The sequence below is a fragment of the Grammomys surdaster genome, unplaced genomic scaffold (genome assembly GCF_004785775.1).
Source record: "Grammomys surdaster isolate TR1022 unplaced genomic scaffold, NIH_TR_1.0 257, whole genome shotgun sequence".
In the NCBI taxonomy this organism is placed as follows: Eukaryota; Metazoa; Chordata; class Mammalia; order Rodentia; family Muridae; genus Grammomys; species Grammomys surdaster.
Genome location: NW_021604698.1, coordinates 5,393,078 through 5,410,933, shown reverse-complemented (window position 1 = coordinate 5,410,933; position 17,856 = coordinate 5,393,078). Strand labels below are relative to the sequence as shown.

Sequence of the window (17,856 nt, the reverse complement as noted above, 5' to 3'; positions counted from 1 at the left end):
TATCATCTATCTACCTATCATCTATCTATCTATGTGTGTGTCTGTGTTAATATAGATGCCATAGACGTTAGATTCTCTGGATTTAGAGTTACAGGTATCTGTGCACTACCATGTGTGGGTGCAGAAAATGAACTTGAATCTCCTGCAGGAATAGGGAAGGAAGGCTCTTAACTGCCAAGCCGTCTCTCCAGTTCTGGTCTTTTTTTTTTTTTTTTTTTTGATTGTCAGTAGATTAGAAATAATTTTTAAAACTAGAGTTATCTTGAACTGATCTGAAAACCGAATCTGTTCACATTGTGTAGCTGCTCAAGATTATGGGGATATGGACTAGGGATAGTAGTCGATCTTGCTGAGCCTTTTTTGAGCTTTAAAAATGAATAGGGTAGAGGCAGAAGAGGTGGCTCTGTGGTTAAGAGCACTATTCGCTCTTCCATAGGACCTGGGTTCAATTCCCAGCAACCACATGGACGCTCACAACTGTCTGTAACTCCAGTCCTAGGGAGCCCAACACACACACATGGTGTGTAGACTCACATGTAGGCTGAACACCTATTCACATAAAATAAAAATAAAAGATTAAAACAGTTTTTAAAAACAAGAAGAATATATTGATATTGATCAGGTATGTATTAGGCAATCCACTTTAGAGATGAAGAAACTGATGGAGAGAGGTGGAGTGACTTGTCCAAAGCCACAGGACTAGAAAAGTCATCTTACACATGCTGTTCTTGAGCCCCAGTTTTGTGGCTTGTAGTTTGGTGGTGTAACATACAGTAGCTTCTGCCGAAGGGAGATATAGATTTCAGTTGTGAGATCCTTGAGAAGTCCCTTCCGAAACAAGGATTTTAGGCCTTTTACACATATAGGGTAGTTTCTTTTACTTTCCAGATTTTCATAACATTGATTGATTGATTGTACCTTTCTCACAGACTTCTAAAGTTTGATTTGATCTTCCTCAGTTATTCACTGTTCTTCAGTTGGACAAGGGATTTGGGGTTGGAGTGGGCAGAGCCTGGTGTCAGGAATGAAGATCCCACCGGATGTCACCCTTTCTGTGGAATCTGTTAGCTTAGCAGATGGTCTCTCTACTTCTCTGGAGGAGCGTCTACACCCTGTTACTGCTTCTTTTTCACATCCTAGCTTTTGTTTCTTCTAGGGACTACTTTTCTCTGTTCTAGTTACGATACCATTTTCTTGAGAGTTAGAGTGTTCCTCCTTCCTGCCTGGTTTTCTGGTGATATCTAACAGTGGTCCAGGCCCTGGCCTGATGGATGTGGTTAATAGTGCAGGCTCTTATTCACACCCTGGGCCCAGCAGACTGTGGCCTCAAACTCAATTTACTTTAACCTTGAAGTTACAGGCAGGGGTTGAGTCTTTACTATATGGAGTTTGTTGGAAATTAAAGTCAATATTCTATCTTCATCTCTCCTCAGGACCACACTTCCTTTCTATAACAATGAGTTACAAGTACTGGGAAAGGAAGCTGGGTAAGAACGCCACTTGCTCTGAGATGTTCCCGGGTGGCTTTCTTATTAATAGTTCCTGTGTATGTAGATTGTGGGAAGGATGTGAGTTTTAATAGCAGCCGTGTGGGTGGAGCACAGCTTCTTGGTTGGATGTCCAGCTTTTCTTCTTTGGGAACAGTGCTTTTCTCTTTTGGATGAGATGTACCTTGGCTGGTCTGCACTGATGTACTTGCTTCCTTTGGTTCCAGGATAGGGTCTGTTCACAGGAGACACTTGTGGTAGCCTTTGTGGGCTCCTGGGTTGCTCTCTGCCCTATGGCTGTTACATACTGGATTCATGGCCTTACTCTAGATGTTCCTGTTTGCATTATGATCCCCATGAGACCATGCTGGCTTATCTTCCTGTTCCTGTGCCCACTTCTTCCTGCTTCCAGCAGTAACAACTTTTAGTCCAGAATGAGGAATGGAGCAAGGACAACTTGACGTTTAATCACTTTCTCTTTGTCCAAAGGGAGCAGTGTTAGACTTCTGTTAAAATAGAACTCATTTTCCTCTGAGCAGTCTCCAAGGGAACAGGTAGGCCACAGGCAAACTGGTGTAGGTGGCTGAAGGACTGTGAGTGGGCCATTGACCCTCTTTTCTGCACAACATCTGCGGGTCATAGTGAGTACTCAGTGTGAGTACTCAGTGTGAACAAGATAAAGCACCCGCCCCCACAAGCCCCAGGTCCCTTTGCTTACATCAGGAATTTAGCTCTCTTTGGAATTTTCTTTTTTAATGTTGAACATTCAAGGAAAGTTGAAATTACTGAAATGCCAACTCATGCTCCTGTACTCAAGCCTTTGTACACTGGCGTCTTTCTGCTTCATATGTACAACGTAATCTGTCTTTAATTTCAAGGATGACCTTAGCAGAGTCTGTTTCGTGCATATTTACTTCTAAATAGGCTTTTTTTTAAGCATCAGAGGTATTTGTGAATTAGTGAATAAAAAACTATAAGTGATTCTATTTTGTAGCAATAGCAATAAAAATAATAGCGGAATCTATGGATGGTTTTTCTGAGCTATGAAGGTAGGTCTAGATGCCGTGCTAATACCGCTACATAGACATGAAAACTGAGACCCAGGAGAGATCAATGGTCTGCTCATCTTAGCTCAGCAGCAAGGTGGTGGCACTTAGATTAGAATCCATGCCCTCTGGACCCAGAGCCACATTCCCAGGACTCTGTTCTGCTTCTTCTGGGTTAGGAAAAGGAAAACTGGAATTTGGTAACAGAAAAGAGTACATCAGGTTGATCAAGCATGAAGAGTAAAATATTCCTTCCTTCCTTCATTCATTTATTTTTGCAAAGGAAAGTCAGGAACTAAGTTAGGTAAAGGCTTAGAACTATGCTGTTACAGCATCCGCTATCAGACAGAGAGCCAAGATAGTTGAAGTGGGCTAAGTCTCTTTACTTTTATTATAAACCAACATTGTAATTCCTGGAGAATATTTGAGCTTATCCAGTGCGCTTTGTATCGCTGTCATGCATTTTGGTTTGTAGCCCTGGGATCCTGTCCTTGGTAGGAGTTATTTGACCAGGAAGGCACTAGATATCTGGATAATCGTTTAGATAGATTTTTTTTTTTGTTTTGTGCAAAGCATCTATAGTTGGCAAAACACAATCAATGTGTAATTATCTTACTGAAATCAGCACACACCACATATGTCTTCCTGTCTAGTGCATGATTTGTGTGTTTCTTTTATACTCATGTGTTAGTTTGTTCATAATTCTCTTACTTGATTGTTATTTTTCTTTTAGGATTAAAACCACCTGTAGGAGAGACTAGTGACATCAGTAAACCTAATAAGGTAACTGTGCTCTTTGGAGCCTGGTACTAGGTTACTTTAGATGCACTCTAGCACAGTTTTTACAGGAGCAGGCTGTGTTGTGCCAAGTGTGTATATACTTCATCTCCTTGTATTTGGATAGGAACTGCTACTTTCATGATGCTCCTGAGTTCCCAAAAGGGAACATCTCATTTCTGTGAACAGACAGTGGTTCACAGGAAAAATTAATTAAATGTATCGTTTTTTTCCTCCAGGTTGCATCACAGCGCATAAGCTCAGTAGACCTCTCGTGCTGTAGCCTTGAACATCTGCCTGCCAACCTCTTTTACAGCCAAGACCTTACTCATCTCAATTTAAAACAGAACTTCCTAAGGCAAAATCCCAGCCTTCCAGCTGCCAGAGGACTTGGTGAGCTGCAAAGGTGAGCCTGCACAAGTGCTAGAATCCTTTGGAAGGGCTGGGGGAACCAGACCAGTTGGGAGTAGTCTCTTCACTGTTTTGACAAGTATAGTGTATATACATTTTTCTTTTCAGAAGGTAATAAAACATAACTTTGCTTTATTGTGAAAGCAGTATCAGCTGTCACTCCAACATTTTCTCTAAGGTTTCTTGCCTTTAACATTATGGCTTGTAGTTATACATTGGGTAGACTTATATAAGAGCAGTTCTTTTTAAAATGAACTTCATTTCTTACATTATCTACAAATAGACTGTGAAAATTTCATGGTTTTTAGTGTGTTTCTTCTAACTTCAAAGGTCTGTTCAGAATAAATTACTTGTTTTGAAATTTATGGATCAGTTTTTCCTCATGAAAAGACATATCTTGGAAATATGAGAACCAAGGTCTAAGTCCAAAACTCTGTGACATTTGGATATCAGTATGTGACCCATATCATATGGATATCATATGGGACGTGAGCCATATGCATCGGCTAGGAGAGTCTGCCCCATTGTGACTTTGATCATCTCTCAAGATTACCTGAGAGGTTGCCATGTTCCTTTCTTTCCCACTTTGGAGCAGTGATCAAGCATGACTCTGGGGGGCATGAAGCCTCTTGTGACTATGCATGTAGACTCTACTGAAGAGGATGTAGTTGTGTTCAAGAAGGAGAGGGGTCCATACCTTAAGTGGCCAGTATACTTAGAGATAAAGCTATGCTGATAGGCTGTTGTGATTATGTGTGTATGATTTTTACCACCCAGAAAGAAGAATCCAATTACGTTTTTCTGTGAATAAAGTAATATTTTTAACAGTTAACTTCAAAGTTAGCATGCATGTTTCTTGGTTTCATTACGGCATTTCCATCCATTTGTGTCTCTGGAGTTTGTTCTCATTTTCCTTCTCCCCCTCCACCATTCCCCCTAGATCTCTGAGAGAGTATGTTAATTGTTTTTCCAAAAAGTTATGAATATTCTTCTTTAATACCATACCTAATTTTGACAGATGATATCTTAGGCTAGAATCGGGCATTAGGAGTCATCTAAACTTAGCCCATGTAAGGGACAAGGTCTATAGGATATTAAGGCAGATATAGGTCAGTGATGATCTGAGGAGGAAGTTAGGTGCTAAGATTACAGAATGGCTTGAAGGCATTTTCAGTTATTTATGTAATATTTACTTCTTTAAGAAGAAAAATATAGAGGTAAACATAACAAAAAATGGTAACATTTGACAAAGGAGATTGTAAATATATGGTTGGCATTATTTTCTCTGTTCTTGTATTTAGGTGTTCTAAAGTAACCCAAAGTTAAAACCAACATTGTTTCTTATCACTTCTAGGAGTAGTCACAAAAGAGTATCTGAAATAAGCAAATATTCAGATAGACCCAAATCGAGCAGTGTGCAGGTCCTATCTTGCCTGTTGTTTCTTTCAGAGACTTCAAGTTGCCTGAGACACCTAATATTACTTCCATCTTACCCATACTCTGGGACTCCTGAACTGTCATTTGAACATTCCCTATTCACTCCTTTTCCTGTACCCCTTCCCCACCTCACACACAGGGACTCATGCACTTGGGCACGTGTGCATGTGTGCACATACACACACACACACACACACGCACACACACTTCCCTTACTGCCCTGTACCCATCCTATCAGCTGCACCTGGGGTTGAAATTCTGTGTGGAGTGAGGATTCATTGTTGCCCACCCCAGCTGGTCAGTTTCTTGTGTCTTGTTTTATACATTTCAGGATTTTGTTTATTTTGTGTTTTAAAAAGTATATACTTCTTTCTCATTAAAATAATGTTGAATGTAGACTTTTAAAATTCTACTAAACAAGAATTAGAACAAACAATTGCCTGAATTTCTAATCTGCTCCTCTGCCTGAGTCCTGCTTTTGAGTGAGTCCCTTTTGTGCCATTTGGATCTGCAGTTTTCTCTAGTCTTCCTAAATCTTCTGTCCATACTGCCATGCTGGACATTGTGTGTGGTTTACTGCCTTAAGAATGTGAGGCCTTTGTTCTAACCTAGGATTTAGACTTTTGCCTGAAGTTACCTCTTTGTTCTAGCCTAATGTCAGATTCCTGCCTGAAGCCCATTTCCTTGTCCTTGGCCAATGACAGATTCCTGCTAGGCAGCCCCCAAAGCTCTCCACATCTCCCCCTTTTTAAATTGCATAAACCAGACTGAGCCTGTCTTAGGTTGTTCTGGCAAGAATGCTTTTCTTAGCCGTCATGGAATATGCATTATCAAAAGCTATGACTTATGTCTTAGGTTGTTAAGGCTTTGTGCAGAATCTTACCCATCCTTGGCTTGCCAGTCTGTTAAATTAATAACTCCGGGGGTCCATTTTCAGTTTCAAGTCATGTATTTTGGCTGCCAACTTATTGATGTAGTTCGAGATAAGCTTTAACATGATGGGCAGGAATAAAAGTATTCCCAGGACAAAAAGGGATAGCATGATCGAGCTACATATGCCATTCTTGAAGCTTGACCAAAATGGAAATACTGACGTCAGGCCATGGATAATTTTATCAGCAGTATCTGCAGCATCAAAGCTCAGCAGAGCAGCATTCTTTAAATTCACAATCTTACTATGCAAAGTTAAAACATCCAGAGAGGTGTTAGAATTCTGCCAAATACCTACAAGTGTCTTTAAACTTTTTCCTAATTATAATGACTATCATTGTAAATTTTAGAAGTAACACAACTCCATCGGTATTTGGCATGACACTTGAGATGGCTCCTTACTCTTAAACTCTGAACTTTCTTCCAATAATTTGAATAGGATAAAGGGCAGAACAAAGAAGTAATTGCAGGCAGGAATATAAATCTTAGGCTAGAACCAAGGAGTAGGCTTCAGGCATGAAAATGACTTTGGGCTAGGACAGGGAAGTAGGTTCAGATATTTTGGTCATCCTCATTAGCCCTTAGAAATAGTGATCACGGTAGTGATGATGGGACTCTGTTTACTGCCTTGCTTGTTCTTTGACTATTGGTGTTTATTGTCTTGCTTATTCTTGGCTATTTGCATCTGTTGTGTTGCTATTTCCTCAACCTAGAACTGATCTTAATACTTGCATGTAATTAAAATGGTATAAAAGCAAAAAGGAGGAGGAGGGATGGGTTAGAGGGTTTATGGAGGGGGGAAGAATGGGGAAAGCGGATAACATCTGAAATGTAAGTAAATAAAATATCCAATAAAAAAGAAAGAAAGAGAGAGAGAGAGAGAGAGAGAGAGAGAGAGAGAGAGAGAGAGAGAGGGCGAAGAATGTGAGGCCTTGGCTCTTCTGTTGTCTCAACCATTCCGGCTTCATGCTGCATGGACTGCTCGTTCTCCCTCTTGATATATTGTTATCAACTTTTGATCTAATTCACTGATACCATGTTAGCTTGGAACTGTTGTTCCCAGCTAAGGAACGTAAGTTCTGTGATTACATTTCTCGTGCTGGTTCAGTAGTTGCCTCTTCTTTTCGTTTGCATTCTTCTTCTGTAGCTCATGTAGGCTTCCTGACGGAACTTAGTTTTCTTCCTAACACCTTTTACCTGGAGAGTGCTCCACCTTGGGCGCCAGTGTAGGTATTTGTGCTTTTTTGCCTGCTACACAGCAAAGACAGTTGAGTACATCTTTTTCTTCACAGTATGTCACTTTTAATTGAAGGGAGTCCTTTGGCTTCTCTGTGAGTGATGTATACCAAGACTGAGTAGGGAAGAGGAGCAGAATTTCAAAGTTTACTATGTTGATTCTGTCTAGTCGTCCTGTTTTGCTGTGCCCAATGTCTTTGAACTACTAATTCTCTGGTTTAGTTTCTTTGGGGAAAATCTCTCTTGCTGTAACTAGGTAGAAAATCTAGCATCTTTCACAGTCTTTTCTATCGTTATGTAACAAAATGTAGTACAGGTACAAATAGGCACATGCAACCTGGTGGGTTCCTACCAAATATGCACATTCTATACCTACTACCCATATTGAGAAACAGGCTGTCAATAGCACATAGCAACTCTTTTTCTGCTCCCCCCACAAGCCCATTGCTGACTAAAGACGATCTCTGACCTGGCTACTGACATTGACTCAGTCTTACCTGCTTTTGTATTTAATATAAATGGATCCATACAGTGAGTGCATGTTTCTAGTTTTCTTCATACATTATTTTTTTGTAAAAATCAAAACAGAGTATTCAGTTAGCTTGGTATTTGTCTCTGACCATATAGACTAGCCAACTCAAACTACTTAGTTTAAGGTGGAAGGTTATCACATTTTATATTTTAAAAGCTGTTTTGTTCTCTGTTGTGTGAAGACTAAGGAGGTATAACTAAGAGAGTTGGTCTGTGGTGTTTGAGACAGTGGTGAGGCTGCCGTTACCTTGCCTTTCAGAAACCAAGCTAGGCTTTACACCAAATCCTTGTTAAACACTGTACTATGCAGTAATTGTATGACATCCCCATTGTTCATGTTTTCAAGGTAACAAGTAAATAGTCAAAAACACACATAGCACATATACACAGGGACATATATTGATGCCAGAAATTAAAACTGTAATGTGTATTTAAGGAAGCCATATTTATACTTAAGAAATCACTAGTGTATGTTATAAAATATAGTTTAGCAAGTCTGTTCTTTATATATAGGTTGTTTTGTATACATATACATATATATCACATATAACTTTTAATACACTATATGTTGTATATGAATATAATATATATTTATTATCTCTACATTTGCATATATTTTGCATTCTGGTTATTCTCACACACACTTGTACCAGTCAGCACTCCATCTTCCCTACAGCTCCCAGCTCCTCCTCATGCATCCTGTCTCTTTACAACTTCCTTTCTTTTTTTTTTTTTTCATTGTTTTAACTGAATTTAACAAGGCCATGTATATCTACAGATTTGGAACTGTCCACTGGACCTTGGTGGGCTCACGTGTGTGTACACAACTGAAGAGAGTGTTTGCTGTTCCTGCAGAATCCATCAGTAGTCCATAGTTAACAGGGAGAGTAGGCTTCCTTGAGTCCCCTTTGATCATAGCTGTCTGATGTCATGCCCAGTCTTGAGATGCCAGCAGAGGCCACCTTCTCTGCTATTGGGCTCATGATCACAGCAGCTGTGACATAACCATGCTGTATTTTGAAGTCTTAAGTGGGGTGGTATAAATGTCCTGTTTTGGACTAAGCACTCAACTGTCATTTAGTCTTTGCACCTAGAGCAGACAGGAGGCTGCACGTTCACTCAGCAATGCACAGTTTTAATGTTTGTGGAGTTTGGGATCTGTTGAGATGCCATATTTTCAATTTCCTAATTTTTTCTTTGGGTATATAGGAAATTTATGATAATAAATATCTAGTGCATGTTTCACTGGGAATGTGTTTCAGAGGTAACAAATAGTAATTTCATATTTTAACTAAGTCTTAAGGAATTAAATTTTAGGCTAGTATTAGCACAATCTGATGTCAGTATTTTAGGAAAAAGTTTTACATACAATAAAACCGGTAAGAGTTTACTTTAAAGTACAGTGTATCTTATATTCTCATCTAAGTATAAATACTCACCTTAAACAAAGGATCAATTTTCAAAGAACATTTCAATAGGTATTTGCACCAGCATTCTGGATGTGGGGAGTGACCCAGGTCCGCGGTTTCGGAGGGAACACTGGGTCTCCGCTGCTTGTTTTCCTTCATGGGCACTGGGGATTCTCAATGTCATGTTCAGCATTAGAGGGGAAAGCATCAGTCAGTTTTGGTGGTTTTAATAGTTTCTTTCCTGATTCCGTGCCACCAGTAACTACTCTGTATTAGTATTATTCACACCTTTCTTTTTTATTAGTAGACAATACTTCATGTAGCCAACCATAACTCCAAGTCAACCAAGTAGTCTTCACGTGTCCTTGCTGTTTGTAATAGATAAGTATGTTTAATTACTTTTTTTTTTGTGGAGTTAATGATGGGACAGGTATTTGCTGATGCATATTCAAGGACTTTTAACTTTTCTCTTTGTATTTTAATTTTCCTGGTTCTAATGTACTGGCTAATTGTGTTAGGTTACTTGCACTGAACTGTATTAATATTCAGGCATTTTACTGATATCTGTTATGTTAGCCTTTTATGTTTTTAATAATTTCTTAATTTGCCATCTATTGAAATTTCATGGGTTGGGTCATTGAAGGATCTAGAGTTTGAGTATAAGGAAGTCAAACTTTGTGTTATTTACACGGGTCTCCCGATAATAAGAGACAACATCCAGTCCATATTGTTGCATATATGAGAGTCTTGACAGGAAAATGAAGACCTGGAGGAGAGCAGTTCTCAGGGCTTATGTGCCAGATTGAGCAAAGGGAGTCAAATTGAGCAAACAGGAGTAGGAGCCCCAGAAGAGATAGCCTGGCCTTAATGAGGTCTGTCTGTAGAGAACCCTCTCAGCCTTAGTCCTGACTCAGTGCTAAATGCCTTTCCGCCTTCCTGGTATATGGAGGACACCATTCCTGTGTGTCTCTCTTGTTCTTCAGCAAATTAAGGGGACTAGAGGGTATCTTAAGATTATCTACTGTTTTCCTTTAGTTCAAAACAATCCTTATGACACAGAGGCAGATTTAGGGGTGACAGACATTCCTTAAAGGGATGGCAAACAGAGTTCTTTATCATAGCACCTGTAGCATTAGGAAGGCCTAGTGTGCAGCGTGTACTCAGACAGTAACACCTTCCATGTGCTCATTTCTCCCGGCTTTGTCCACAGGACTTGGAATGTTTATGATTTAAACTTCTTTACCTATGACAATAATCATTCTATTTAATAAATAAGCCTATGTTTTAGTATATTCTTGAAAACGTATAGTCACACTTAAATTATGTAATTCTATGTGTGGAGACTTACTTTGTTAAACAGAAGTTATTAAAAATGTTTCACTTGTCTTGGTCAGCCTTTGTTACACTACCAACCATAAACCAGCTGTTGCTCTTCAGTCTGATAGACTAGGGCAGGGAAGCAAACCTTGCACCTATGGTTAGCACTGCCTAGTTTCAAGAGTGGGATTACTTTCATAGGAAGAATACTCTCTTTAGTCTTAAGGTATTTGTGTGTGTGGGGGGGTGTCATTTAAGCATTTCACATACGCATTCATTGCGCTTTAATCAAACCTACCCCTACTGCCTCCCTCTAGTTCCTCCCAAACTCCCCCATCACCATTTTACTTCTAACTTAATCTGCTCTATTCTATTTTATTGAAAATAGGTTCTTTCCTCATATAAAATATCCTGATTACATATTTCCTGTTCCTCCCCACCTCTACAGCTCCATAACTGTTTCCCCTCATATTAGAAAAGAACAGGCTTCTAAAACCAAACCAAACCAAACCAAACCAAACCAAACCAAACCAAACCAAACCAAACAAAACCAAACCAAACCAAACCAAACCAAACCAAACAAAAAAAACCCAAAAAAACCCAAAATTTAATAAAGTAGACAAATATAATAAAAGGTCGAAGTTGGACAAAGGAAACCAACAGAAGAAAAAGAGCCCAAAAGAAGGCACAAGAATCAGAGACCCACTTGTTCACACACTCAGGAGTCCAATAATAATACTAAACTGAACGCTCTAATATGTAGCCAGAGGACCTGGTGCAGACCTGCCTCTTTTTCATGTGAGCTTTGCTCATTTGGAGGGCCTTGTTCTTCTGGTGTCCCTCATCCCCTGGATCTTACACTCTTTCCACCTGCTTTTCCAATGAGGTTTCCTGATCTCTGAGGGGAGGGGTTTGATGGAGACTGATGACAAATGATGCTATCACTGCTCCTAGGTTTGGTTGAGGACAAGGTTTATTGTGCATATGAGAGAGAGCACAGCCAGAGGCACATGGAAGGGTCTGGACTCAACGTAGCCAGCAGACTAACTAGGTCATGATAGGGGGAGGGTAAAGAGAGATGGGGGACAAGCGGACCAAGAGATCCAGAAGCAAGCCAGGCACGGTTGGTTTTACTCTAGGTCTCTGGGTTATCTAGATTTCTGGTTCTTGGTCATGCAACTGTTTTGGATATGAGTTCTATCTTGTGGAGTGAGCCTCAAGTCAAATCAGGCAGTGGTGGTTATTCCTACAAGCTCTGTGTCACCTTTGCCCTAGCATATATTGCATTCAGAAAAGTATTGTAGATCACAGGGTTTGTAGCTGGGTTGGTGTTTATGTTTTCCTTTGATATCCTGCAGAGTGCCTTCCCGTATCAAGGACACTAGACTGTAGGTACCAACTTGTTCTCTCCATGTTCAGTGACGTGTGTGGGTGTTGTCTTCAGCATTGGGATCTTGTTCTCAGTATATGGAGAGCAGCCTATTGTCTTGGGCATTTCTATGAGACCCTCTTTAGCCACTAACTAAAGTGGTTCTATTTAATGTAACCCAGAGCCAGTAGTGGAAGCCTCACTTGGTGACAAGAGATGGCCAGGTTGGGACTCTGTCTCCCCATTATTTGGAGACTTAATTAGGATTGCCTTCATATAATGTGGTCTGTTTTAAACCCCAGAGTCTGCTTACTGTTGCTTGTTTGTGCATGAGTGTAGGGTAATCTCCTGGAGCAATTGCAGCTTCTCTAGGGCCATACCTAGTAAAACCTCCAGCCCACAGCAGCCATCGACTGCAGGAACCCTTCAGATAGGGGTGGAGCTTCCTAACAGCCTCATCAATCCTGGCACATGGGTTAGCACGTACAGATGTGCTGCAGTCACAGCCACTGTAGGCTCATGTGTGCAGCTGCACTGTCATCTTAAATAGTGTTTTGCTGCAGATGTCCACTCGCTCTGGCTCTTACAGTCTTTCCACCTCGTGTCCTTCGACGATCCCTGAGCCTCAGTACAAGGACTGTGACGTAGATTACCCGTTTATAGCTGAGCACTCCACAGTCTCCTTTCCCTGCATGTTGGTCTCTGTGAGCTGCTGAGGTGATGAGTTAATCTGTGTGTATAAAGATACGAACTCAGGGAATAGTTAATTACAATGACCATCTAGCAGAATAATAGTACTAGACCAGAATGCCTTTTTTTTTTTTTAACAATGCAAGGGATCACACTCCTGAAAGCAGCCTGTGAACGAGAGATTTCTAAAGCCAATCTAGCCATGGCTTTTCTTGCTCCCCCCCTCCCCCAAAGATCACTGGTTTGCTTAACCATGTTACTCTTACTTACACTTTACACTATAACCTTGTGAAATTTGTTTTTTACTGGATGTCTAATGATTTCAAAGTAAACTCCCAGTAGCACAGGAAATCCAGGCAACTCCTAGGACTACAACACCAAAGCCCCCTCCCACAATAGGTAAGCTAGGCAGAGTCTTGTGCTCCCTCATCTGCATGGGCATAGTTATAGGAGGTGACTGATCGTCATATAAAACGTGACAGCAGAAAGAGCTGAGTCCACCTCCAGTCTCTCCCTGTGCGTCATTGAGCATAGTGATATTCTGAAAAGTACACACACAGTCTTGAGAGAGCCTGTATTGACTCATAAAAAAGTTCATCTCCCCGCTCTACCCTCTAGGAGCCAGGCCACAGAGAAGATGGGGCACCTCCAGATTCTTCCATATCTCCCTCTCCTGGTAACTGCCCATGCGTCTCTATACAGTTTGTTGTTCATTGTACAGAGGCACCAGCACCTGGAAACCATGCTTACTTTCCAGACTTGATCCACACCTGTAACAGCTTGTGTCTTTTGCTTGGGAGTTTTAAGGCCATTAGTATTTGGCTACTATCAAAAGATTTCAATTTATTCATGTCATTTTGTTATTTTTGTAGTGTTTAATATCATTAGAATGTTGTATTTTAAGTGACATGAAATTCACATATGATAATTAATGAATTATTTTTACTGTAACACTGAAAGCATGAACACATAAAAGGACAGTGTACCATCAGATGTTTAGCCAACCTTTCTTTCAGTAGTGATTTGTTGCTCTTGTTTGAGTGTGGTTATTTATTCCCTGGTAGTTTCACAGAATCCTAGGAAATAGTTTGTAAAAGACTTTAAAAAAAAGCATAGAAATAGTAGTATAACCTTAATTTTTGTGCGTTTGATTACCTTTATTTTTTTTCTTAGCGACCCACAGTCTCATAAGGAGGCATTTGACCTCATGACCTTTGTTGCTTACTCTTTGTTCTGTTTATCCACTTTGGATTAGGTCCCCCAGAGGTGGGACCGTCGTGAGGGAGACCATTAAACACTGTGAGTGAGTGCATGAGAGTGTGGTTGCAGCTGCTCTTAGTCACGGCTTCTTGTTAGTCATAGCCACTTCTCTGCAACAGGCTTTTGTGGCAACCTGTACAAAGAAGTGAAACTTGTAATTTGTCATTTCTCTTTGGTTGAAAGTTTGATGAAAAAAACTGCATAATGTGACCACTCAGGAAACATGACGCGGACATTCGTAACCAAGAATTGGTAGCCGGAAGAAGAGAAAACAAGTTTTAAATGAACAGCATGATTTTTTTTTCATTTTATTTTTTGTTTTATGTACATTGGTGTTTTGTCTGCATGCATATCTATGTGAGGATATTGGATCCACTGGATCTAGCGTTATAGACAGCTGTAAGTGGCCGTGTGGGTGTTGGGAATTGAACCCCGGTGCTCTTAACAACGTAGCCATCTCTCCAGCCCCCATAATGGTTTTTTCTAAAGGAAAAAAAAAAGACCAAACCAAAGCAAAACCCACTGCCAGTCTCTGAAATACTGTCCCTCTCTTGCGGTTCCCTTATGAGACCCCGCCCTGCTGCCTTCAGCTCCAGGCCAGGTCTGGCTTCCGTTCTACCTGCCCTTGAAAGCATATTTCCAAAGATGCCTTGCGGAGTTTGGTTATTCCAGTTCTATATGCTCGTGTCCTTCCTTGATTTATAAACATTGCTTATGCTTACATGCTTGTTACACCTCTGTAATAAACATTAGAAAATCTCTAAATTGACTCTGTGTGTAAATTTCTTGACCATAGGCTTGGAATGTCTCTGCTTTTTTTCTGTTTTCCCTTCATGTTTAGCCTAGAGCCGAATGGGGGGTAGAGGAGGACAGACCCAAGGATGTGTGCTTCAGTTCAGTTCTTGGTGTCTCCATCACCAAGGATAACAGAAGCTGATCCTAAGACTTACAGATGGAGGTTTGCAAAGTGCTTTGAGCAATGGCACTCATACATAGGTCTTAAGGGATAGGTTGTAAGTCTGTTAAGATGCCTTTTGGTTGATCACATGATGTGATACCTAAAGATCAGTTTTGGTGAACCTTAGGTGTGTATGTTAGAGAGGGTGGGGTATAAGTAAGCCTGGCATCACCCAAAACAAGGTGGAAGTTTCTTTAGGGTGGAAGGAATGAGTTTCAGACTAGGAAGACTTAGAAGGAACCATGAACTGAGTTATGAGTAGATGTGAAATTGGCGTTCACTGACAAGGAGAGTAGGGAATGTGCCGGGAGAGACAGCGAAGCCACATGCACGAGCACGGTGCCGCATGGTAACTGTGGAGGGACGAGAGCGAACTCCCAGGTCTGTCTGCAGTTCAAGTTCCTTTCTTGGAAAGTCTCCAGTCTGTATTTTTGGTCCTCATGGGATGGGGAATAAATGATCCTATTTCCTGCCCCTTGGGGGCACTTTTCACATTCCAGTAATAGGGAGTTATTATGCTCGCCACACTTTAACATTCTAAGGCTTTGTTTAAGAAGCGATACATTTTTTATTTAATGAGTAATTTCTGGAAACTCGTTTTTGTGGTGAGAGTGCTCTTAGCAAACCGGAACAAGGAGCTGGCATGCTGTTTCTGCAGCTCCTCCGCCAGACTGTCTGTGCAGTACTTAGGACACTCCAGTGTGAGACACACTCTTCTTCTGTGTGAAGAAAGGTGGTAAAGGCTGGGGATACTCACTGAAGAGAGGGGTCATCCATGTGGAGGAAGAAGGTAGTCAGTGCAAAGTGCCGTGGGAGAAACGGATACTTCCAGCGCTGCGTCTGAGGCTTGACAGATGATTAAGGAATTTCATAGGGTGTATGGGCTCCTTCTCCAGTTAGCTGTCACCAGACTGCAAGGTCTTGCACACCTGCGCTTTGCAGATGCAGTTTGCATCCTCCTGGGGCATGTTCCATTTCAGAGGTGTCCCATTTTCCCCTGAGCTCTGGATCAAAGGACAGCCTTGAGATGGCTTAGGGCTCTGGGGTTGTGCACCTTTAGTCTCTCTTTCAGCCTCTCTGCTTCCCATGCTCTGACAATCATGGCCTGTTTGGTTTTATCTCAGACAGCACTGTCTATAAAGGAACTCAAAGGAAAACAAAAGATGTTTATTACCCAGTCTGTGTTAACTTTGTCCAAATCACTTCTTGAAGTCAGCTAAGATGCTTTTTAATATTTATCCCACTTATAGATAATATCTGGGGAATAGTAGTGACTTTAAAAGCTCCTGGTAGATTCTAATTCAGCCTTTTTATTCTGCCCAACTCCATTTTCCTGTTGTTTTAATTAAGCTCTTTGCTGTATTCTCTAAGCCTTTCCCAAATTATAAGAGTCTGGTATGACACAGTGTATGTAGGTATTTGCCAATCAGCTACTCATTGCTTATCTCCTAGGCAACAAGGATGGCCAGCAGATGTTCTGTTTTATGCCACTGGGTAATGAATGTCTTTGTGACTTGGGACTCGAGGATACCTTTAGCATCATGACTGATGGCTTGTAGAATGTCTTTTTGGTGGCCGTTGTATGCACACTGATGGAGCAGACAGCTTTTTTGTCTGCGCACCTTGTGTCACAGATACACATCTAACTCCCAGTGTCCACGCAGCAAATGTGTCACTTTTTTAAGCTAAAGTCCTAGGAGAGTTTGTTGTTTGTTTTCCTAAGTGACTAATTTGAATGCTGCTCACCAGATACTGTTCAGATGGAGCTTTGAGTGGGAGGTCTTGATGATGACACTGGCCCAGCAGGTATCCACAGTGGCCTGTGTAAAAAGCAGGACACACCCTCTCACTCTGCCGATGTTTGGATTTATAATGAACAATAGACAGACAAAACAACTAGAGAAAGCATAGCTTCGCCTATCTCCTGAATTTAACCCTTTCCTCTCAAGGGAGGGATGACAGGCAGGGGAGGTGTGATTTTTATGATAAATATGAATCATGCATCCCTGGAATTTGTTGATTTAGTCTAAAGTTTTTCTAGGTAAACACCAGTGTCTTTCTGTTGAGATGCTCTGTGGTTAGGCAGTAAGCAGCCCTTAACCACCGTAGGCATTCGTTTGCTATGTGAATTTGGCCTGCTTAGTATGTCCCAAGTGTATCCTGTAGTTTATAGCCTCTGAATGAGTGCTTCTCAAAATAATCTTCACGAACCACTAACACGAATCTCACACTGGTATTTACTGGGGTCACTGGAGCCTCTTCTGTTATCTCAGGCTTCAGTTAGACCCTCCAGCCAGAGAGCCAGGAGTCTATGGTACTGTTGTTCTCTCTTTAGTCACCAGCTCCCTGTCATCCTCTTCAGTAAGAGGAGAGCCCCCTGTGAGCATTCACTAAGTCCCTACCTCCTACTTCACATAGTTGCAACTCTTCCCCCAAACCTTCCAAGTTCCTGGGGAGTAAAATCTCTGTCTCCTTTCAGATCTGTTGCTCCAGGTGCAGCATTAAGAAGCCAGTACATGTTCAGTGGACAGTGCTTAGGTGCCTGTCCTTGGTAGCTATCCTTAGTGAACTTTGAGTGTTGGAATTTTCTTATTTCACTGTGAGATACGCTTAGTCTGACTTCGAGAGGGAGCTCACAGCATTCTTCTCTCATAGGACGTTTCTGTGACTCTAGCTATTCTCTGTGGCTTCTGCTTGGGCTCCTTCTCTCATTCCTCAGAGCATGTGGTGCTTTGATGTGGGCCTCTGGCTGTCGTATATTCTTGAATGAGTCAGCTGGGCTTTTAACCAAGCACGCTTTACCTCTTTTTGTTGAGAAGTTAAATGGTGATCTGTTTTCTGACTTATACAGAAATCTTCCAACACTGTTACTTCTCCCACCTATGTAATAGTAGGTGACAGGAAACCTCTCCTGAAGTGTTGAGAATTAAATCTATCAGATTTATGGAGAGAGAGAGAGAGAGAGAGAGAGAGAGAGAGAGAGAGAGAGAGAGAGAGA

The 17,856-nt window shown here is 41.1% G+C and overlaps 1 protein-coding gene across 1 annotated transcript in view; it reads left to right on the top strand.

The window, feature by feature from the left end:
* Phlpp1 (PH domain and leucine rich repeat protein phosphatase 1) overlaps positions 1-17,856 on the top strand; it is a 208,735-nt gene that overhangs the window by 118,476 nt on the left and 72,403 nt on the right. The window contains exon 5 of the mRNA XM_028775649.1: positions 3,550-3,716. Within this exon, the coding sequence (XP_028631482.1) occupies positions 3,550-3,716 (167 nt within the window). The remainder of the gene's footprint in view (positions 1-3,549; positions 3,717-17,856) is intronic.